This window comes from Salvelinus fontinalis, chromosome 14, assembly GCF_029448725.1.
Source record: "Salvelinus fontinalis isolate EN_2023a chromosome 14, ASM2944872v1, whole genome shotgun sequence".
Classification (NCBI taxonomy): Eukaryota; Metazoa; Chordata; class Actinopteri; order Salmoniformes; family Salmonidae; genus Salvelinus; species Salvelinus fontinalis.
Window position 1 is genome coordinate 4,495,879 of NC_074678.1, and position 23,511 is coordinate 4,519,389.

General features: G+C 44.6%; 1 protein-coding gene across 3 annotated transcripts in view; it reads left to right on the forward strand.

Moving 5' to 3' along the window:
• The first annotated feature begins 2,213 nt into the window (after positions 1-2,213).
• Positions 2,214-23,511, forward strand: part of rxrgb (retinoid X receptor, gamma b) — a 57,283-nt gene continuing 35,985 nt past the window's right edge. For 2 of the 3 annotated variants that reach the window (XM_055943822.1, XM_055943825.1), the window contains exons 1-2: positions 2,214-2,311; positions 3,071-3,225. In XM_055943822.1, the coding sequence (XP_055799797.1) occupies positions 2,229-2,311; positions 3,071-3,225 (238 nt within the window). In that variant the 5' untranslated portion in view covers positions 2,214-2,228. Of the gene's footprint in view, positions 2,312-3,070; positions 3,226-3,955; positions 4,063-23,511 lie in introns of those variants that run through there. The other variant, XM_055943826.1, reaches the window with a different exon arrangement.

Genomic DNA, 23,511 nt, shown 5'->3' on the forward strand with positions numbered 1-23,511 from the left:
TCTGTCAGTCTTATCATTTTTATTTTATTTCTCTGGTATCTATTATCCCTGTCTGCCAGTCTTATCATTTTTATTTGATTTCTCTGGTATCTATTATCCCTGTCTGTCAGTCTTATCATTTTTGTTTTATTTCTCTGCTATCTATTATCCCTGTCTATCAAGTCTTCTCTGTTTTTTTATTTCTCTGCTATCTATTCCCCCTGTCTGTCAGTTATTTTCCTTGAAAACACACAGGGGTACAAAAGAAGTCACATGTTTGAGTCCTCAGCCCTGCCAAAATACACATTGTTCACAGTGTCCAGCCAGCGGTATTAGAGAACATGGAGAGAGGGAGGTAAGAAAACTAAACTGCCTCCTCCTCGTACATCAGGGACAGAGGGAGGTATGGAAACTAAACTGCCTCCTCCTCGTACCTCAGGGACAGAGGGAGGTATGGAAACTAAACTGCCTCCTCCTCGTACCTCAGGGACAGAGGGAGGTATGGAAACTAAACTGCCTCCTCCTCGTACCTCAGGGACAGAGGGAGGTATGAAAACTAAACTGCCTCCTCCTCGTACCTCAGGGACAGAGGGAGGTATGAAAACTAAACTGCCTCCTCCTCGTACCTCAGGGACAGAGGGAGGTATGAAAACTAAACTGCCTCCTCCTCGTACCTCAGGGACAGAGGGAGGGATGAAAACTAAACTGCCTCCTCCTCGTACCTCAGAGACAGAGGGAGGTATGGAAACTAAACTGCCTCCTCCTCGTACCTCAGGGACAGAGGGAGGTATGGAAACTAAACTCCCTCCTCCTCGTACCTCAGGGACAGAGGGAGGTATGAAAACTAAACTGCCTCCTCCTCGTACCTCAGGGACAGAGGGAGGTATGGAAACTAAACTGCCTCCTCCTCGTACCTCAGGGACAGAGGGAGGTATGGAAACTAAACTGCCTCCTCCTCGTACCTCAGGGGCAGAGGGAGGTATGGAACTAAATTGCCTCCTCCTCGTACCTCAGGGACAGAGGGAGGTATGAAAACTAAACTGCCTCCTCCTCGTACCTCAGGGACAGAGGGAGGTATGGAAACTAAACTGCCTCCTCCTCGTACCTCAGGGGCAGAGGGAGGTATGGAACTAAATTGCCTCCTCCTCGTACCTCAGGGACAGAGGGAGGTATGGAAACTAAACTGCCTCCTCCTCGTACCTCAGGGGCAGAGGGAGGTATGGAACTAAATTGCCTCCTCCTCGTACCTCAGGGACAGAGGGAGGTATGGAAACTAAACTGCCTCCTCCTCGTACCTCAGAGACAGAGGGAGGTATGGAAACTAAACTGCCTCCTCCTAGTACCTCAGGGACAGAGGGAGGTATGGAAACTAAACTGCCTCCTCCTCGTACCTCAGAGACAGAGGGAGGTATGGAAACTAAACTGCCTCCTCCTCGTACCTCAGGGACAGAGGGAGGTATGGAAACTAAACTGCCTCCTCCTAGTACCTCAGGGACAGGGGAGATATGAAAACTAAACTGCCTCCTCCTTGTACCTCAGGGACAGAGGGAGGTATGGAAACTAAACTGCCTCCTCCTCATACCTCAGGGACAGGGGGAGGTATGGAAACTAAACTGCCTCCTCCTCGTACCTCAGGGACAGAGGGAGGTATGGAAACTAAACTGCCTCCTCCTCGTACCTCAGGGACAGAGGGAGGTATGAAAACTAAACTGCCTCCTCCTCGTACCTCAGAGACAGAGGGAGGTATGGAAACTAAACTGCCTCCTCCTCGTACCTCAGGGACAGAGGGAGGTATGGAAACTAAACTGCCTCCTCCTCGTACCTCAGGGACAGAGGGAGGTAAGAAAACTAAACTGCCTCCTCCTCGTACCTCAGAGACAGAGGGAGGTATGGAAACTAAACTGCCTCCTCCTCGTACCTCAGGGACAGAGGGAGGTATGGAAACTAAACTGCCTCCTCCTCGTACTCCTCAGATCAACTTGAAGTAAAAGCCTATGTGAGTCAGCTTCTTCTGTCAGTGCTTTTAGGGAAACACACACACACACACACACACACACACACACACACACACACACACACACACACACACACACACACACACACACACACACACACACACACACACACACACACACACATCATTATTACCCTAAAAGCTTTGTTTTGAATGAAAGGTTTCATTTGGCCAATGAGGAAACACATTAGTGAGGTGTACCACACATTAACCTCTCATTGTGCAACATGTCTTTATGAATGCTAATTATGTCTTTCAGGGCGATGTGTTTTATGTGGGCCATCGCTTATTATTCCAACTCCACGTGAATTTGAAGAGGTGTGTATTATTCGAGCTGTTCCCTGAAGACTTGTTGGGTGTAATAGACTGGTATGAAAGCTGCTCCGGTCTCTACTCTATAGGGAGCAGAGCCTCCAGGCATGCTAGCTTAACTTCACTGTCAGTCAGGTGCTATGGGCTGCTGAAGGAATTCATTCATTGTAGTTGATTTTCAGTGTGTGTTCCTTTAAATGTCTTGGTCTTGTGTCTTGTTTTGAGGGCACACATTTCGCTCTAGGTCCGTACTGTTTTCTGCACCGAGACACATACATAGGAATAGACAGTTCCAGGAATGCAAGGCTTGTTAGACGACACGCACATACACACTCGTGCATGCGCACACACACACACCCCATGCTGGACTCTTTTGGCTCTAAGGCACGGAGTGACAGGGACATACACACAGGCGACGTGCAGCGTGCCAACACTGCGCTAACAGGCATGTATGCTGCCCTAATTACAAAAAAAGGCATCCTGGGAATTTACGGACGTGCCTAAAGAAGAGAGGAGAGAGAAATGAGAGATCCTCCTTTCAGATATAGATATAGATATAGATATAGAGGGGAGGAATTCTGGAGTTAAACGAGTTGATCCACTACTGCAAACGGTTCCTCTGGGATTGATCAGAGAATAATCTGGTTAATCCCATAAACGACGTGGGTGGACTTTGCCTCTCTCCCTCCTTTTCCCTTCGTCCCTCCCTCTCTTTCCTCTATCCCTCCCTCTCTGTCCTCTCGTCTCTCTCTCCTGTCGGAGCAGGAGTCAGAGTACGTCCTCTCCAGCTGCTAGGGAGGTTCTGTTCTCTGGCAAGGTGGTTCGGCTGGCACCCCTCTCCACCCCCTCTGGAGCCATGTGGCACCCTAAGGCATCAGCCTCATCTGGAAGCCCCATAAGGGACCTGGGTTATATGCACTGTGAGTACTGCAGGACTGGGACAGAAGGGAGCTGGGTTATATGCACTGTGAGTACTGCAGGACTGGGACAGAAGGGAGCTGGGTTATATGCACTGTGAGTACTGCAGGACTGGGACAGAAGGGAGCTGGGTTATATGCACTGTGAGTACTGCAGGACTGGGACAGGAGGGAGCTGGGTTATATGCACTGTGAGTACTGCAGGACTGGGACAGAAGGGTGCTGGGTTAAATGTACTGTGAGTACTGCAGGACTGGGACAGAAGGGAGCTGGGTTATATGCACTGTGAGTACTGCAGGACTGGGACAGAAGGGAGCTGGGTTATATGCACTGTGAGTACTGCAGGACTGGGACAGAAGGGAGCTGGGTTATATGCACTGTGAGTACTGCAGGACTGGGACAGAAGGGAGCTGGGTTATATGCACTGTGAGTACTGCAGGACTGGGACAGAAGGGAGCTGGGTTATATGCACTGTGAGTACTGCAGGACTGGGACAGAAGGGAGCTGGGTTATATGTACTGCAGGACTGGGACAGAAGGGAGCTGGGTTATATGCACTGTGAGTACTGCAGGACTGTGACAGAAGGGAGCTGGGTTATATGCACTGTGAGTACTGCAGGACTGGGACAGAAGGGTGCTGGGTTATATGCACTGTGAGTACTGCAGGACTGTGACAGAAGGGAGCTGGGTTATATGCACTGTGAGTACTGCAGGACTGGGACAGAAGGGATCTGGGTTATATGCACTGTGAGTACTGCAGGACTGTGACAGAAGGGAGCTGGGTTATATGCACTGTGAGTACTGCAGGACTGTGACAGAAGGGAGCTGGGTTATATGCACTGTGATTACTGCAGGACTGGGACACTGACGGACATACTCCTAAGAGTAAAGATCATGGATCATGGAGGTGAATGTTAAAGATCATAGATCAAGGAGGTGAATAGTACAAATCATGGACCAGGGAGGTGAATAGTAAATGTCATGGATCAGGGAGGTGAATAGTAAAGATCATGGATCAGGGAGGTGAATAGTAAAGATCATGGATCAGGGAGGTGAATAGTAAAGATCATGGATCAGGGAGGTGAATAGTAAAGATCATGGATCAGGGAGGTGAATAGTAAAGATCATGGATCAGGGAGGTGAATAGTGAAGATCATGGATCAGGGAGGTGAATAGTAAAGATCATGGATCAGGGAGGTGAATAGTAAAGATCATGGATCAGGGAGGTGAATAGTAAAGATCATGGATCAGGGAGGTGAATAGTGAAGATCATGGATCAGGGAGGTGAATAGTAAAGATCATGGATCAGGGAGGTGAATAGTAAAGATCATGGATCAGGGAGGTGAATAGTAAAGATCATGGATCAGGGAGGTGAATAGTAAAGATCATGGATCAGGGAGGTGAATAGTAAAGATCATGGATCAGGGAGGTGAATAGTAAAGATCATGGATCAGGGAGGTGAATAGTAAAGATCATGGATCAGGGAGGTGAATAGTAAAGATCATGGATCAGGGAGGTGAATAGTAAAGATCATGGATCAGGGAGGTGAATAGTAAAGATCATGGATCAGGGAGGTGAATAGTAAAGATCATGGATCAGGGAGGTGAATAGTAAAGATCATGGATCAGGGAGGTGAATAGTAAAGATCATGGATCAGGGAGGTGAATAGTAAAGATCATGGATCAGGGAGGTGAATAGTAAATATCATGGATCAGGGAGGTAAATAGTAAAGATCATGGATCAGGGAGGTGAATAGTAAAGATCATGGATCAGTGAGGTGAATAGTAAATGTCATGGATCAGGGAGGTGAATAGTAAGGATCAGGGAGGTGAATAGTAAAGATCATGGATCAGGGAGGTGAATAGTAAAGATCATGGATCAGGGAGGTGAATAGTAAAGATCATGGATCAGGGAGGTGAATAGTAAAGATCATGGATCAGGGAGGTGAATAGTAAAGATCATGGATCAGGGAGGTGAATAGTAAAGATCATGGATCAGGGAGGTGAATAGTAAAGATCATGGATCAGGGAGGTGAATAGTAAAGATCATGGATCAGGGAGGTGAATAGTAAAGATCATGGATCAGGGAGGTGAATTTATTCAGGCATTCAGTGGCAGTGCAGAGGGGATCTATAGGAGTGTGTGGTTTATAGTGTGTGTGTGTGTGTGTTTGTGTGTGTGTGTGTGTGTGTGTGTGTGTGTGTGTGTGTGTGTGTGTGTGTGTGTGTGTGTGTGTGTGTGTGTGTGTGTGTGTGTTTGGTAACACGAATGCAACACTACAAAGTCCTGAAAATGTTGTTTTCAAAAGGGGTTAAAGACACTGTCTTTAAACTGTCTTTTTGTATTCAGTGTCGTTTTATGGGCTGTTGTTTTTTGGTTTATACTATGATCTTTTGCTACTTACCCAGAGTCCGATGAAGTCATGGATATGTCTCTGTCTATCCCTTTAAGCATCTGGATAGATGCGTTCCTCTGTTCTGAGCTTTGTTTTCATTTGATGAGTTCCTTTACTGCAGTATGTTGGGTGGTTATTTTGTAATATGTGCTTTATGGTATGTGAGGGCTGTTTATAGACTTGTGGTTTATGATACTGTTTGAATTGGCTGATAGCTGTTACTGTAAGTCAGAATGTGGGCTGTAAGTGTTACAAAGTAGAGCGGGTTTGGGGTGGGGGGGGGGGGGGGGGGGGGGGGGGGGGGGGGGGGTCAGGGGGCTCCTATAAGGGGGAACAGAATGGGGCTTTTCTGTGTCTTGGTTTAGATTAATGAAGTGTGTGTCTTGGTTTAGATTAATGAAGTATGTGTCTTGGTTTAGATTAATAAAGTATGTGTCTTGGTTTAGATTAATGAAGTATGTGTCTTGGTTTAGATTAATGAAGTATGTGTCTTGGTTTAGATTAATGAAGTATGTGTCTTGGTTTAGATTAATAAAGTATGTGTCTTGGTTTAGATTAATGAAGTATGTGTCTTGGTTTAGATTAATGAAGTATGTGTCTTGGTTTAGATTAATGAAGTATGTGTCTTGGTTTAGATTAGTAAAGTATGTGTCTTGGTTTAGATTAATGAAGTATGTGTCTTGGTTTAGATTAGTAAAGTATGTGTCTTGGTTTAGATTAATAAAGTATGTGTCTTGGTTTAGATTAATAAAGTATGTGTCTTGGTTTAGATTAATGAAGTCTGGTTTAAATGTGTTCTGTTACCTGTCTCTTATTTGGTGTTCTTCTTAGTTATATTAACTCACATCCATAACATGGTGTCACGGATGATTGCGCATAGTATAAGAAGAGGTCCGAAAATGATTTAATGTGTGAAACAGGCACACAGAGAGAGAGAGAGAGAGAGAGAGAGAGAGAGAGAGAGAGAGAGAGAGAGAGAGAGAGAGAGAGAGAGAGAGAGAGAAATAATATGATCTGAGTATGGAAGCCTAGCCCTCTCAGTTCAGGGTTCAAAGGTGGTCGTTGAGGTGATGTCGCCACCAAGCTATCACCATAACAACTCTCGCTCATTCTCTGCATCTGCACTCTGCCTAGTATCACCTTCAGCATATCTATCTATCTCTCAACACCTCTCTCTCCCTGTCTCTCTGTCTCTGTTGCCTGTCACTCTGATCTCTCCATCACCCCTCTTCCTCTCTGTTTTCCCCCTCCTCTGGTTAGCGAGGTGTTGGAGGTGATGATGTGATCCTTTTACACACAGACAGAAGAGAGACACAGACAGGGTCCTGTCGCTAGCCATTATCAGCCGAGAGGACCGACACAGTGTGTGTGTGTGTGTGTGTGTGTGTGTGTGTGTGTGTGTGTGTGTGTGTGTGTGTGTGTGTGTGTGTGTGTGTGTGTGTGTGTGTGTGTGTGTGTGTGTGTGTGTGTGTGTGTGTGTGTGTGTGTGTGTGGTTGGTTATATTTTTGTATTGAGCATATGTCTCCATACACCTTTGTTAACTGGTTGTGTGCCATAATTTTACCTTCCTTGTTTACAATGTCATTCGTGAACATTGAACATAGCCATATTATTTGCTCTAATGTTTGTTCTACCTCTTCTGGAGGATGAAATTGTAATTTTAACCAACTCTGTGTGGCTTCATTTAAAAAGGAGGGTACTTTAAATAGGGATCAATTGTCAATTCACCGGAAATGGTTGGTTTTATTCTGTATAACGGCAAAAAAAGACCAGTTTTTGTTTTTCATAGTAGCCTGCTGGAAAACCAGTTTGGATTTAGATATAATTTCGTTATGCTTTAAGATATTTTTTTCACCTTTATTTAACCAGGTCGGCTAGTTGAGAACAAGTTCTCATTTACAACTGCGACCTGGCAGTTAATGCCTTTCACCCTCAAAACTCATGTTCATTATATAAATATGCCCGTTTTAAACTTTATCTGGTTTGCCAATCCAAATGAAATGTGTCACATGATTTGACAAAGGATTCTCCTGGAGTTAGTAGAGCCATGAATAAATATGTTAACTGTGACATCACTAGTGACATCACTAGAGAATTAATCAGGGTCATTTTCCCAAAGATGGACAGATGTTTCCACGGTTTCAAGATCCTATAGATTTTTCTATCACTCAACTTTTTCGGGATATGTACACCAATCACATCAACACCATTTAATCGGGAGACCACATGACAGTTAAAAATGTGGTATCTTTTTAGATACCCAATCTCTAATATCGTTCTCTTATCATAGTTGGGTTTTAGACCAGATAGACTGGAAAACTTATCCAGGTTCTCAATTAAGGCCCTTCAAGGTTATTGATTGAGGACTCAAGAGAAAACCTGAATCGTCAGCATACATTGATACTTTTGTCTCTAATCCATACATTTTTTAGCTCCTTAATGTTATCATTAGACTTACAGTCCATTCGGAAAGTATTCAGACCACTTGAATTTTTCCAAATTTTGTTACGTTACAGCCTTATTCTAAAATGGATTAAATATTTTTTTCCCCCGCATCAATCTACACACAATGCCCCATAATGACAAAATAAATAAATCATGGAAATATCACATTTACATAAGTATCCAGACCCTTTACTCAGTACTTTGTTAAAGCACCTTTGGTAATGATTACAGCCTCGTATCTTCTTGGGTATGAAGCTACAAGCTTGGCACACCTGTATTTAGGGAGTTTCTCTCATTCTTCCCTACAGATCCTCTCAATCTCTGTCAAGTTGGATGGGGAGCGTTGCTGCACAGCTATTTTTAGGTTTCTCTAGAGATGTTTGATCGGGTTCAATTCCAGACTCTGGCTGGGCCTCTCAAGGACATTCAGAGACTTATCCCGAAGCCACTCCTACATTGTCTTGACTGTGTGATTAGGGTCGTTGTCTTGTTCGAAGGTGAACCTTCGCCCCAGTCTGAGGTCCTGAGCGCTCTGGAGCAGGTTTTCATCAAGGATCTCTTTGTACTTTGCTCCATTCATCTTTCCCTCGATCCTGACTAGTCTTCCAGTCCCTGCCGCTGAAAAACATCCACACAACATGATACTGGCACCACCATGCTTCACCATAGGAATGCTGCCAGGTTTCCTCCAGACGAGACGCTTGGTATTCAGGCCAAAGAGGTCAATATTGGTTTCATCAGACCAGATAATCTTGTTGAGAGTCTTGAGGTGCCTTTTGGCAAACTCAAAGCGGGCTGTCATGTGCGTTTTACTGAGGAGTAGCTTCCGTCTGGCCACTCTACCAAAAAGACCTGATTGGTGGAGTGCTGCAGAGATGGTTGTCCTTCTGGAAGGTTCTCCCATCTCCACAGAGGAACTCTAGCGCTCTGTCAGAGTGACCATTGGGTTCTTGGCCACCTCCCTGACCAAGCCCCTTCTCCCCCAATTGCTCAGTTTGGCCGGGTGGCCAGCTCTAGGAAGAGTCTTGAGCGTTCCAAACTTCTTCCATTTAAGATTGATGGAGGCCACTGTGTTCTTGGGGACCTTCATGCTGCAGACATTCTTTGGTACCCTTCCAAAGATCTGTGCCTCAACACAATCCTGTTTCGGAGCTCTACGGACAATTCCTTCCACCTCATGGCTTGGTTTTTGCTCTGACATGCACTGTCAACTGTAAGACCTCATATAGACAGGTGTGTGCATGTCCAAATCCTGTCCAAGATGACTGATGACAGATGAATCCAACTTATCGTGAGAGAGGACGAGATGACTGTGGTGACAGATGAATCCTACTTATCCTGAGAGAGGACGAGATGACTGTGATGACAGATGAATCCTACTTATCCTGAGAGAAGACGAGATGACTGTGATGACAGATGAATCCTACTTATCCTGAGAGAGGACGAGATGACTGTGATGACAGATGAATCCTACTTATCCTGAGAGAGGACGAGATGACCCTAGCCAGCAGCATACCACCCTGCATACCACTGCTGGCTTGCTTCTGAAGCTAAGCAGGGTTGGTCCTGGTCAGTCCCTGGATGGGAGACCAGATGCTGCTGGAAGTGGTGTTGGAGGGCCAGTAGGAGGCACTCTTTCCTCTGGTCTAAAAAATATCCCAATGCCCCAGGGCAGTGATCGGGGACACTGTCCTGTATAGGGTGCCGTCTTTCGGATGGGACGTTAAACGGGTGTCCTGACTCTCTGAGGTCATTAAAGATCCCATGGCACTTATCGTAAGAGTAGGGGTGTTAACCCCGGTGTCCTGGCTAAATTCCCAATCTGGCCCTCAAACCATCATGGTCACCTAAGAATCCCCAGTTTACAATTGGCTCATTCATCCCCCTCCTCTCCCCTGTAACTATTCCCCAGGTCGTTGCTGCAAATGAGAACGTGTTCTCAGTCAACTTACCTGGTAAAATAACGGTAAAATAAAAAAATGACTGTGATGACAGATGAATCCTACTTATCCTGAGAGAGGACGAGATGACTGTGATGACAGATGAATCCTACTTATCCTGAGAGAAGACGAGATGACTGTGATGACAGATGAATCCTACTTATCCTGAGAGAGGACGAGATGACTGTGATGACAGATGAATCCTACTTATCCTGAGAGAGGACGAGATGACTGTGATGACAGATGAATCCTACTTATCCTGAGAGATGACTGTGCTGACAGATGAATCCTACTTATGCTGAGAGATGACTGTGATGACAGATGATTCCTACTTATGCTGAGAGATGACTGATGACACATGAATCCTACTTATCCTGAGAGATGACTGTGATGACAGATGAATGTTACTTATCCTGAGAGAGGACAAAATGACTGTGATGACAGATGAATCTTACTTATCCTGAGAGAGGACAAGATGACTGTGATGACAGATGAATCCTACTTATCTTGAGAGAGGACAAGATGACTGTGATGACAGATGAATCCTACTGACTGCCGTTTTTAAGCCCAATGCTCTTAGGTGAATATGTCTAGTCTATGAGAAACAGAGAGATCTGACTAGTAAACACAAACAGTCAGTATGTCTGGGTGTTCTTCTCTCTCCTTATCTGTCTGCAGTGAGCTGATTGGGCCATGATACATGATGATCTTTCAAATTGTCTCTGTGCAGTACGCTGAGGCTGGGGCGCTCTGTTAGTGTGTCACAGTCTGGTCAGGGCAACCTACCCAGGTCAAGGGTCACTGGATGTGAGTGGGTTAGATGGGAATGAGCAGCGTACCAGTGGAGTCAGAGAGAACAGGGATGTTCCCTTGCCAGCAGCAGCACCAGCCTTATTTAGTTTACCTCTACGGCTTTTTCTCTCTTTCTGTTTTCTCCTCCCCTCCTCTCCTACTCCTCTCCCCTCCTCCTCTCTACTTCTCTCCTCTCCTCCTCCCCTCCCCCTCGCCTACTCCTCTCCCCTCCTCCTCTCTACTTCTCCCCTCTCCTCCTCCCCTCCCCCTCGCCTACTCCTCTCCCCTCCTCCTCTCTACTTCTCCCCTCTCCTCCTCCCCTCCTCCTCTCTACTTCTCTCCTCTCCTCCTCCCCTCCCCCTCGCCTACTCCTCTCCCCTCCTCCTCTCTACTCCTCTCCCCTCCTCCTCCCCTCCCCCTCTCCTACTCCTCTCCCCTCCTCCTCTCTACTTCTCTCCTCTCCTCCTCCCCTCCCCCTCTCCTACTCCTCTCCCCTCCTCCTCTCTACTTCTCTCCTCTCCTCCTCCCCTCCCCCTCTCCTACTCCTCTCCCCTCCTCCTCTCTACTCCTCTCCCCTCCTCCTCCCCTCCCCCTCGCCTACTCCTCTCCCCTCCTCCTCTCTACTTCTCTCCTCTCCTCCTCCCCTCCCCCTCGCCTACTCCTCTCCCCTCCCCCTCTCTACTCCTCTCCCCTCCTCCTCCCCTCCCCCTCGCCTACTCCTCTCCCCTCCTCCTCTCTACTTCTCTCCTCTCCTCCTCCCCTCCCCCTCGCCTACTCCTCTCCCCTCCCCCTCTCTACTCCTCTCCCCTCCTCCTCCCCTCCCCCTCTCCTACTCCTCTCCCTTCCTCCTCTCTACTCCTCTCCCCACCTCCTCCCCTCCCCCTCTCCTACTCCTCTCCCCTCCTCCTCTCTACTCCTCTCCCCTCCTCCTCCTCTTCTTCTCCCCCTCCTCCTCTCCTACTCCTCCCCTCCTCTTCTCCTCCTCTCCTACTCCTCTCTCCTCCTCTCCCCTCCTCCCCTCCACTCCAGCTCCTCTCCCTTCCTCCCTCCTCTCCTACTCCTCTCCCCTCCTACCCTCCTCCTCTCCTCCTACTCCCCTCCTACCCTCCTCCTCTCCTCCTACTCCCCTCCCCTCCTCATCTCTCCTCCTCTTCCCATCCCCCTCCTCCCCTTCTCCCATCCCCCTCCTCCCCTTCTCCCATCCCCCTCCTCCCCTTCTCCCATCCCCCTCCTCCCCTTCTCCCATCCCCTGGACTCAGTACTTTAGTAACCACATGAGAATGTTAGTTTGGAACGGGGACTGGTCAGCTGGTTACTTCTCCTGCTGTTGTTTGTTTGTTGTGTGGCAAAATCTGGTCAGTCTGTCCCCTTCACGCCTGATCGGGAATCGGTGGGTTAGGTCTGGCTGGCTCTGTCCTGTTATTGTTTGAGTTGAGCTTCTTTATCTCTCAACCAAAAAATCTGTTATCTCTTTCTGCCTGACTGTCTGTCTCTTTCTGTCTGACTGTCTGTCTCTTTCTGTCTGACTGTCTGTCTCTTTCTGCCTGACTGTCTGTCTCTTTCTGTCTGACTGTCTGTCTCTTTCTGCCTGACTGTCTGTCTCTTTCTGTCTGACTGTCTGTCTCTTTCTGTCTGACTGTCTGTCTCTTTCTGTCTGACTGTCTGTCTCTTTCTGTCTGACTGTCTGTCTCTTTCTGCCTGACTGTCTGTCTCTTTCTGTCTGACTGTCTGTCTCTTTCTGTCTGACTGTCTGTCTCTTTCTGTCTGACTGTCTGTCTCTTTCTGCCTGACTGTCTGTCTCTTTCTGTCTGACTGTCTGTCTCTTTCTGCCTGACTGTCTGTCTCTTTCTGTCTGACTGTCTGTCTCTTTCTGCCTGACTGTCTGTCTCTTTCTGTCTGACTGTCTGTCTCTTTCTGTCTGACTGTCTGTCTCTTTCTGCCTGACTGTCTGTCTCTTTCTGTCTGACTGTCTGTCTCTTTCTGCCTGACTGTCTGTCTCTTTCTGTCTGACTGTCTGTCTCTTTCTGTCTGACTGTCTGTCTCTTTCTGCCTGACTGTCTGTCTCTTTCTGCCTGACTGTCTGTCTCTTTCTGTCTGACTGTCTGTCTCTTTCTGTCTGTCTCAGCACTGGCCAAACCATTGATCCTCTTCCTCTTTGGAAATGTTCTGTGCCAATGTGTCAATGTCTCTATTTGGAACATGATGAAATGTACCCATTTGTTTTGTCATGCTTTTGGAAACTTCCCACTGGGCACACCACCTCCTTTCAACAGGAAAATGTAGGTCATATTTGGTTGAGACGTTGATCGATGAGATTTCAACATTTATTCACCCAACTCAAAAAGACAGACAGAAGTTTCATTCCCAATGTATTATCACCATACCTTCAACCATCTAAAAGCACAACCAAATTTCAATGGAAAAATAATGTCAGATTTTTGGTTTAGTTGTCATCAAAATGTGTTATCACTATGATTTCAACCATATACAGTTCCTTCAGAAAGTATTCATACCCCTGGACTTAATCTACATTTTATTGTGTTACAGGCTGAATTCAAAATGTATTAAATATATATATGTTCTCACCCATCTACACACTACCCCATAATGACAAAGTGAAAGCATGTTTTTGGAAATTATTTTTTTAATGACTCTATACCCCACACATACAATTATCTGTAAGGTCCCTGAGTCGAGCAGTGAATTTCAAACACAGATTCAACCACAAAGTCCAGGAAGGTTTTCCAGTGCCTTGCAAAGAAGGGCACCTATGGATAGGTGGGTGAAAATGTAAAAAGCAGACATTGAAGGCTCTATTTTCTGCTGACGTTAAGTTGGCGCTGGTGTCAAATGCACGTTAGTTTGCAACTTCGTCATGTTAAAACTGCCACACTGGCATTTTCCAGCCCTAGTGCCAGGTTCAGCAATTTACCTGTCTTAAATCAGCTCGCTTGCTGGGTGGATGAGGGGTGGAAAGATTTGAGGTGTGTCCTTAAAAACATTATCCAAAGGGCTAATTTCAGGCAGCGCTGCAGAATACTTTTGTAAACTCTGCTTTCCACCAGACACTGGGAGACTAATTCACCTTTCAGCAGGACAATAACCTAAAACACAAGGCCAAATCTACACTGGAGTTGCTTACCAAGAAAACAGTGAATGTTCCTGAGAGGCAGAGTTACAGTTTTGACTAAAATCATCTTGAAAATCTATGGCAAGACCTGAAAATGTCTGTCTAGCAATGATCAAAAACCAATTTGACAGAGCTTGAAGAATTTTTAAAGGAATAACGGGCAAATGTTGTGCAATCCAGGTGTGGAAGAGACTTAGAGACTTACCCAGAAAGGTGCTTCTACAAAGTATTGACTTATGGGTGTGAATACTCATGTAAAAAAAAAACTTTTTTTCCCTTGTCATTATGGGGTATTGTGTGTAGATGGGTGAACAATAATCTATTTAATCCAATTTGATTTCAGGCTGTAACACATCAAAATGTGGAATAAGTCAAGGGGTATAAATACTTTCTGAAGGCACTGTACAATTAATTGTGTTTGATTGACAACGCAACCAAATATCAACATTTAAAAGATATCTAATGCTTGGATAGTTTCATCTGAGCCACTGGCTTAATGGAGATGTGAATCCAACATACAATTTGTTAACTTGTTATTGGGATATTTACAGTATTGCAAAATAATGTATTATGCAAAATGCTATTGGATTGTGTTTGGTTGTCAATACAACCAAATATCAACATTTAAAGGAGATGTATACTTTGTGCCACTGACTTAGTCTGGCTTTAATTCCAGTTTGTCTACAAAGGAATAATTGATATGTTGGATTCACGTCTCCATCTCAACCAAACATCAAAGTTAAAGAATATGACCAAATCAAATCAGACTTTATTTAAAATGCATTTAAAGTTTAATTTGTTTAGTCCTATTCTTTAAGTGTTATTTTTGGTTGAGGTGGACACTTGAATCTAACATATCAATTATTCATTTGTAGACAAAGTGGAATTAAAGGCAGACTAAGTCAGTGGCACAGATGGAACTATCCAAGCAGAAGGTACATCTCCTTTAAATGTTGATATTTGGTTGCATTGACAACCAAACACAATTCAATGTCTAGTTCGTCTACAAATTAATAATTGAGACAGAGACATGAATCCAACGTACTATCTCAACCAAAAATCACAGTTAAAGAATAGGACTAAATCAAATCAAACTTTAAATGCATTTAAATAAAGTTTGATTTGATTTAGGATTTTCTTTGACTTGTTTGGTTGAGATAGAGACGTGAATCCAACATATTAATTATTAACTTGATATCCACCAAAGCTTGAAATCCTAGACCTATATTTACATAATTTAGCAGACACTCTTATCCAGAGCGATTAGGGGGTTAAGTGCCTTGCTCTCTATTGACAGATTTTTCACCTAGTCAGCTCAGGGATTTGAACCAGCAACCTTTCAGTTACTATTCCAACGCTCTTAACTCCTAGGCTACCTGCCTGTCTATTTTAGTTCAACCTTGGGTTGAATTGAAACAATAGCTGTTGATGACTTTGCAAACGCTATATAGTCCTAAATAGTCTCATTGATGCTATATGACTTATAGAGAGTATGGTTATATTTCATTTGGTCTCTTAAACCTACCTTTTGGAATGACTTTGCAAATATATTTAGTTATTAAGATATCTTTCAATAATGATTATCATGAGAGCACATTGGTATTAGTCAGTGACAAATATCAAAGCTAATCAGGGCTGGGCTTTGTTAAAACCCTGGATGTGAGACCAAATTAATAATTGTAGAAAAATCAACTCTCCAGTAGGAGGTGCTGCCCAGCCTCGATAGGAGACCTAAGGGTAGCTGTAGATAGATAAACTCTCCAGTAGGAGGTGCTGCCCAGCCTCGATAGGAGACCTAAGGGTAGCTGTAGATAGATCATTTCTCCAGTAGGAGGTGCTGCCCAGCCTCGATAGGAGACCTAAGGGTAGCTGTAGATAGATCAACTCTCCAGTAGGAGGTGCTGCCCAGCCTCGATAGGAGACCTAAAGGTAGCTGTAGATAGATCAACTCTCCAGTAGGAGGTGCTGCCCAGCCTCGATAGGAGACCTAAAGGTAGCTGTAGATAGATCAACTCTCCAGTAGGAGGTGCTGCCCAGTCTCGATAGGAGACCTAAAGGTAGCTGTAGATAGATCAACTCTCCAGTAGGAGGTGCTGCCCAGTCTCGATAGGAGACCTAAAGGTAGCTGTAGATACATCAACTCTCCAGTAGGAGGTGCTGCCCAGCCTCGATAGGAGACCTAAGGGTAGCTGTAGATAGATAATTTCTCCAGTAGGAGGTGCTGCCCAGCCTCGATAGGAGACCTAAAGGTAGCTGTAGATAGATCATTTCTCCAGTAGGAGGTGCTGCCCAGCCTCGATAGGAGACCTAAGGGTAGCTGTAGATAGATCAACTCTCCAGTAGGAGGTGCTGCCCAGCCTCGATAGGAGACCTAAGGGTAGCTGTAGATAGATCAACTCTCCAGTAGGAGGTGCTGCCCAGCCTATTGGTTTTTTTCTGATAGTGGGTATACAGTAACGTTGATCACACGTTGTTTCAAAGGTACACATTTGACATATTTTATACAAGGTTTGTCTGTTGAACATTTTTTACAATGATACCATAATCCTGTGGATGAAATGTCACTCTCAAAACAACAGTTTAGGACTTTTTTTCAAATTGAATGTATGTATTTTCCACGTAGATAAGATTCCACGTCACAATATGTTGACAAATTACGTCAAAACAACATTGATTCAGCCAGTTTGTGTCCAGTGGGATTTTGTTGTCCATTGATTTATGAGGGGATTTGCGTACTTCCCCTTTTAGATTGAAAGTATCTGCGTTGGGGGAAATAAATCTCTGTTCATGACAGAGAAAGAGAGAACAACAGAAAGTGAGAGGGAGAAGAGTTAACTTTTCACAGTGTGAGTTAGTGAGAGTTTAATACAGGACAGAGTTTAGGGGTCAACAAGGTTCATTCTCTCCAGTTCTGGTCCATCTGTATTGTGTGTTCAGACTTGGCTGAAAGAAAGAAAGAAAGGCATAGTCCCAACAAGATCTCATGGTTTTGACCTCAGATTCAGACGTTTTGTCCACTTCCTGGGATTGAACACGTGACTCTTGGAGCCAGAGCTTGCGGCTTACACCCATCCGCCATCACCATCCACAACGCCCTAGCAAGACCCAAGCTTACTTGATTGTAATAACGGCTCATCGTTGCCTCTAGTGGCGGGTTTTATGAAGGCATCTCCCAACATCCTCGGGACGTCAAATTTCAAAGTGAATCTTTGCGACCTTGCTGATAAGGCTGTGTTTTTCTGTATTATTATGTTGTAAAAACCATTTGGTCTCTGAGCTCATACAGGAAATTCTGCTAAGATTTATTGAGAGAAACTGGGAACTTGGAATTTGGAACTCATCTAGAAACCCACCAGAAGCATGTGTATTGTTAGTAGAGGTCGACCAATTATGATTTTTCAACGCCAATACCGATACCGATTATTGGAGGACCAAAAAAAGCAGATACCGATTAATCGGGCGATTTTTAAAATGTATTTATAATAATGACAATTACAACAATACTGAATGAACAGTTATTTTAACTTAATATAATACATCAATCAAATCAATTTAGCCTCAAATAAATAATGAAACATGTTCAATTTGGTTTAAATAATGCAAAAACAAAGTGTTGGAGAAGAAAGTAAAAGTGCAATATGTGCCATGTAAGCAAGCTAACGTTTAAGTTCCTTGCTCGGAACATGAGAACATATGAAAGCTGGTGGTTCCTTTTAACATGAGTCTTCAATATTCCCAGGTAAGAAGTTTTAGGTTGTAGTTATTATAGGAATTATAGGACTATTTCTCTCTATACGATTTGTATTTCATATACCTTTGACTATTGGATGTTCTTATAGGCACTATAGTATTGCCAGTGTAACAGTATAGCTTCCTATACTGGGCTCCTACCTGGGCTCGAACCAGGGACACATCGACAACAGCCACCCTCGAAGCAGCGTTACCCATGCAGAGCAAGGGGAACAACCACTCCAAGTCTCAGAGCGAGTGACTTTGAAACGCTATTAGCGCTCACCCCGCTAACTAGCTAGCCATTTCACATCGGTTACACCAGCCTCATCTCAGGAGGGTATAGGCTTGAAGTCATAAACAGTTCAATGCTTGAAGCATTGCGAAGAACTGCTGGCAAAACGCACGAAAGTGCTGTTTGAATGAATGCTTACGAGCCTGCTGCTGGCTACCACCGCGCAGTCAGTCTGCTCTATCAAATCATAGACTTAATTATAACATAATAACACACAGAAATACGAGCCTTAGGTCATTAATATGGTCGAATCCGGAAACTATCATCTCGAAAACAAAACGTTTATTCTTTCAGTGAAATACGGAACCGTTCCGTATTTTATCTAACGGGTGGCATCCATAAGTCTAAATATTCCTGTTACATTGCACAACCTTCAATGTTATGTCATAATTACGTAAAATTCTGGCAAATTAGTTCGCAACGAGCCAGGCGGCCCAAACCGTTGCATTTACCCTGACTCTGCATGGAATGAACGCAAGAGAAGTGACACAATTTCACCTGGTTAATATTGCCTGCTAACCTGGATTTCTTTTAGCTAAATATGCAGGTTTAAACATATAGACTTCTGTGTATTGATTTTAAGAAAGGCATTGATGTTTATGGTTAGGTACAGTCGTGCAACGATTTAGCTTTTTTTCGCAAATGCGCTTTTGTTAAATCATCCCCCGTTTGGCGAAGTTGGCTGTCTTTGTTAGGAAGAAATAGTCTTCACACAGAACAGTTGAAACTGGAACAAACCATTCACAGAGACAAACTGATATCTTTCCGACAGATAAGATGTAAACCAGGCCAGAACTTGTCCGTGTAGACCAATTTGGGTTTCCAGTCTCTCCAAAAGAATGTGGTGATCGTTGGTGTCAAAGGCAGCACTAAGGTCTAGTAGCACGAGGACAGATGCAGAGCCTCGGTCTGACGATATTAAAAGGTCATTTACCACCTTCACAAGTGCAGTCTCAGTGCTATGATGGGGTCTAAAACCAGACTGAAGCATTTCGTATACATTGTTTGTCTTCAGAAAGGCAGTGAGTTGCTGCGCAACAGCTTTTTCAAAAAAAATTGAGAGGAATGGAAGATTCGATATAGGCCGATAGTTTTTTATATTTTCCGGGTCAAGGTTTGGCTTTTTCAAGAGAGGCTTTATTACTGCCACTTTTAGTGAGTTTGGTACACATCCGGTGGATAGAGAGCCATTTATTATGTTCAACATAGGAGGGCCAAGCACATTAAGCAGCTCTTTCAGTAGTTTAGTTGGAATAGGATCCAGTATGCAGCTTGAAGGTTTGGAGGCCATGATTATTTTCATCATTGTGTCAAGAGATATAGTACTAAAACACTTAAGTGTCTCTCCCGAGTGTAGGGAGGGAAGCTGTGCTGGAGACAATACCCCCTCCCCTCTGCCCTCCCCCTCGTCCGTTACCTCCCCCCTGTTCCCGTGGCCTCTTACCTTCTTGACAGCTGGCCTGTCGGGTCTCAGGTCGGTGAACCAGGTTCCAGTGAGTTGTTTGGCAGTAGAGTCTCAGGGCGGTAAACCAGGTTCCAGTGAGTTGTTTGGCAGTAGAGTATCAGGGCGGTGAACCAGGTTCCAGTGAGTTGTTTGGCAGTAGAGTCTCAGTCCGGTGAACCAGGTTCTAGTGAGTTGTTTGGCAGTCGAGTCTCAGGGCGTTGAACCAGGTTCCAGTGAGTTGTTTGGCAGTCGAGTCTCAGGGCGGTGAACGAGGTTCTAGTGAGTTGTTTGGCAGTAGAGTCTAGAGGTCGACCGATTAATCGTAATGGCCGATTAATTAGGGCCAATTTCCAGTTTTCATAACAATCGGTAATCAGCATTTTTGGACACCGATTGTGGCCGATTACATTTCACTCCGCGAGGAGACTGCGTGGCAGGCTGACTACCTGTTACGCGAGTGCAGCAAGAAGCCAAGGTAAGGTGCTAGCTAGCATTAAATTTATTTTGTAAAAAACAATAAATCTTAACATAATCACTAGTTAACTACACATGGTTGATGATATTACTAGTTTATCTAGCGTGTCCTGCGTTGCATATAATCAATGCGGTGCCTGTTCATTTCTCATTGAATCACAGCCTACTTCGCCAAACGGGTGATGATTTAACAAGCGCATTCGCGAAAAAAGCACTGTCTTTGCACCAAGGTGTACCTAAACATAAACATCAATACCTTTCTTTAAAATCAATACAAGTATATATTTTTAAACCTGCATATTTAGTTAATATTGCTGATAACATGAATTTCTTTTAACTAGGGAAGTTGTGTCACTTCTCTTGCGTTCCGTGCAAGCAGAGTCAGGGTATATGCAGCAGTTTGGGCCGCCTGGCTCGTTGCGAACTGTGTGAAGACCATTTCTTCCTAACAAAGACCGTAATTAATTTGCCAGAATTGTACAGAATTATGACATAACATTGAAGGTTGTGTACAATGTAACAGCAATATTTAGACTTAGGGATGCCACCCGTTAGATAAAATACGGAACGGTTCCGTATTTCACTGAAAGAATAAACGTTTTGTTTTCGAGATGATAGTTTCCGGATTTGACCATATTAATGACCTAAGGCTCGTATTTCTGTGTGTTATTATGTTATAATTAAGTCTATGATTTGATATTTGATAGAGCAGTCTGACTGAGCGGTGGTAGCCAGCAGCAGGCTCGTAAGCATTCATTCAAACAGCACTTTCGTGCATTTGCCAGCAGCTCTTCGCTGTGCTTCAAGCATTGAGCTGTTTATGACTTCAAGCCTATCAACTCCCGAGATTAGGCTGGTGTAACCGATGTGAAATGGCTAGCTAGTTAGCGGGGTGCGCGCTAATAGCGTTTCAATCGGTGACATCACTCGCTCTGAGACCTTGTAGTAGTTGTTCCCCTTGCTCTGCAAGAGCCGCGGCTTTTGTGAAGCGATGGGTAACGACGCTTTGAGAATGGCTGTTGTCGATGTGTCCCTGGTTCGAGCCCAGGTAGGGGCGAGGAGAGGGACGAAAGCTATACTATTACACTGGCAATACTATAGTGCCTATAAGAACATCCAATATCAAATCAAAGTTTAGTCAAAGCTATATGAAATACAAATGGTATAGAGAGAAATAGTCCTATAATTCCTATAATAACTACAACCTAAAACTTCTTACCTGGGAATATTGAAGACTCATGTTAAAAGGAACCACCAGCTTTCATATATACTCATGTTCTGAGCAAGGAACTTAAACGTGAGCTTTTTTACATGGCACATATTGCACTTTTACTTTCTTCTCCAACACTTTGTTTTTGCATTATTTAAACCAAATTTAACATGTTTCATTATTTATTTGAGGCTAAATTGATTTGATTGATGTATTATATTAAGTTAAAATAAAAGTTTTCTTTGAGTATTGTTGTAATTGTCATTATTACAAATAAATAAATAAATCGTCCGATTAATCGGCATCGGCTTTTTTTGGTCCTCCAATAATCGGTAGCGGTATCGGCGTTGAAAAATCATAATCGGTCGACCTCTAGTAGAGTCTCAGGCTGGTGAACCAGGTTCTAGTGAGTTGTTTGGCAGTAGAGTCTCAGGCTGGTGAACCAGGTTCTAGTGAGTTGTTTGGCAGTAGAGTCTCAGGGCGGTGAACCAGGTTCTAGTGAGTTGTTTGGCAGTAGAGTCTCAGGACGGTGAACCAGGTTCTAGTGAGTTGTTTGGCAGTAGAGTCTCAGGGCGGTGAACCAGGTTCTAGTGAGTTGTTTGGCAGTAGAGTCTCAGGGCGGTGAACCAGGTTCTAGTGAGTTGTTTGGCAGTAGAGTCTCAGGGCGGTGAACCAGGTTCTAGTGAGTTGTTTGGCAGTAGAGTCTCAGGGCGGTGAACCAGGTTCTAGTGAGTTGTTTGGCAGTAGAGTCTCAGGGCGGTGAACCAGGTTCTAGTGAGTTGTTTGGCAGTAGAGTCTCAGGGCGGTGAACCAGGTTCTAGTGAGTTGTTTGGCAGTAGAGTCTCAGGGCGGTGAACCAGGTTCTAGTGAGTTGTTTGGCAGTAGAGTCTCAGGGCGGTGAACCAGGTTCTAGTGAGTTGTTTGGCAGTAGAGTCTCAGGGCGGTGAACCAGGTTCTAGTGAGTTGTTTGGCAGTAGAGTCTCAGGGCGGTGAACCACTTCTTAATGACATGGCAGTATCTAATGACTCTCCCAGTCTTTTCTCTTGATTGCTTTAGTGGGCGTTAAGGTTTGGATCACTCTGTCACAATGCAACACACACGTAAAATCACACTGCAGATCGATGCGTTAGAGGACACACTTTTCTCTGGAGGGATAATCTGATAGATTTTGAAGTGTGTGTCATTCTGTTACAGATAGACCCCTTTCTCTCTCACACACACACACACACACACACACACACACACACACACACACACACACACACACACACACACACACACACACACACACACACACACACACACACACACACACACACACACACACACACGCCCCTATTCCCAGTAGCCTGATCTCCAGACCGTAGATATTATTAGTTAGTGGGCCACTGGTTTATTGAATTACCACACACTGGAGGGCTTAGTCTAAACTGAGGGAACAAAACATTAGGAACACCTGCTCTTTCCATGACATAGACTGACCAGGTGAATCCAGGTGAAAGCCATGATCCCTTATTGATGTCACTTGTTAAATCCACTTCAATCAGTGTAGATGAAGGGGAGGAGACGGGTTAAAGAAGGATTTTTAGGACTTGAGACAACTGAGACATGGATTGTGTCTGTGTGCCATTCAGAGGGTGAACGGGCGAAGACAACAGATTGAAGTGCCTGAACTTGGTTTGGTAGTGGGTGTCAGGCGCACCGGTTTGTGTCAAGATCTGCAACGCTGCTGGGCTTTTCATGCTCATCAGTTTCCCATGTATCAAGAATGGTCCACCACCCAAAGGACATCCAGCCAACGCTTTCGATACCTTGTAGAGTCCATTCCCCGACGAATTAAGGCTGTTCTGAGGCTAAAGTGGAGAAGGGGGGTGTTCTTAGGGTTTTGTACACTCAGTGTACAGTGTGTGTCCACTAGCCTGTAATTAACTACCACAGATTTAAATGGTTTGTGGTTTGGGTTTATCCGCTCTAAAAAATCAGTGGGATACTATGTTGACTTCCAGCGTGGTCTTTTGTGTGCTATGAGAGAGCAAAGATGGGGCTCTGTCTGTTCTTACTGTATCTGTCTCTGAATGTAGCCATCTCTGTCTGTTCTTACTGTAGCTGTCTGAATGTAGCCATCTCTGTCTGTTCTTACTGTATCTGTCTCTGAATGTAGCCATCTCTGTCTGTTCTTACTGTAGCTGTCTGAATGTAGCCATCTCTGTCTGTTCTTACTGTAGCTGTCTCTGAATGTAGCCATCTCTGTCTGTTCTTACTGTAGCTGTCTCTGAATGTAGCCATCTCTGTCTGTTCTTACTGTAGCTGTCTGAATGTAGCCATCTCTGTCTGTTCTTACTGTAGCTGTCTCTGAATGTAGCCATCTCTGTCTGTTCTTACTGTAGCTCTCTCTGAATGTAGCCATCTCTGTCTGTTCTTACTGTAGCTGTCTC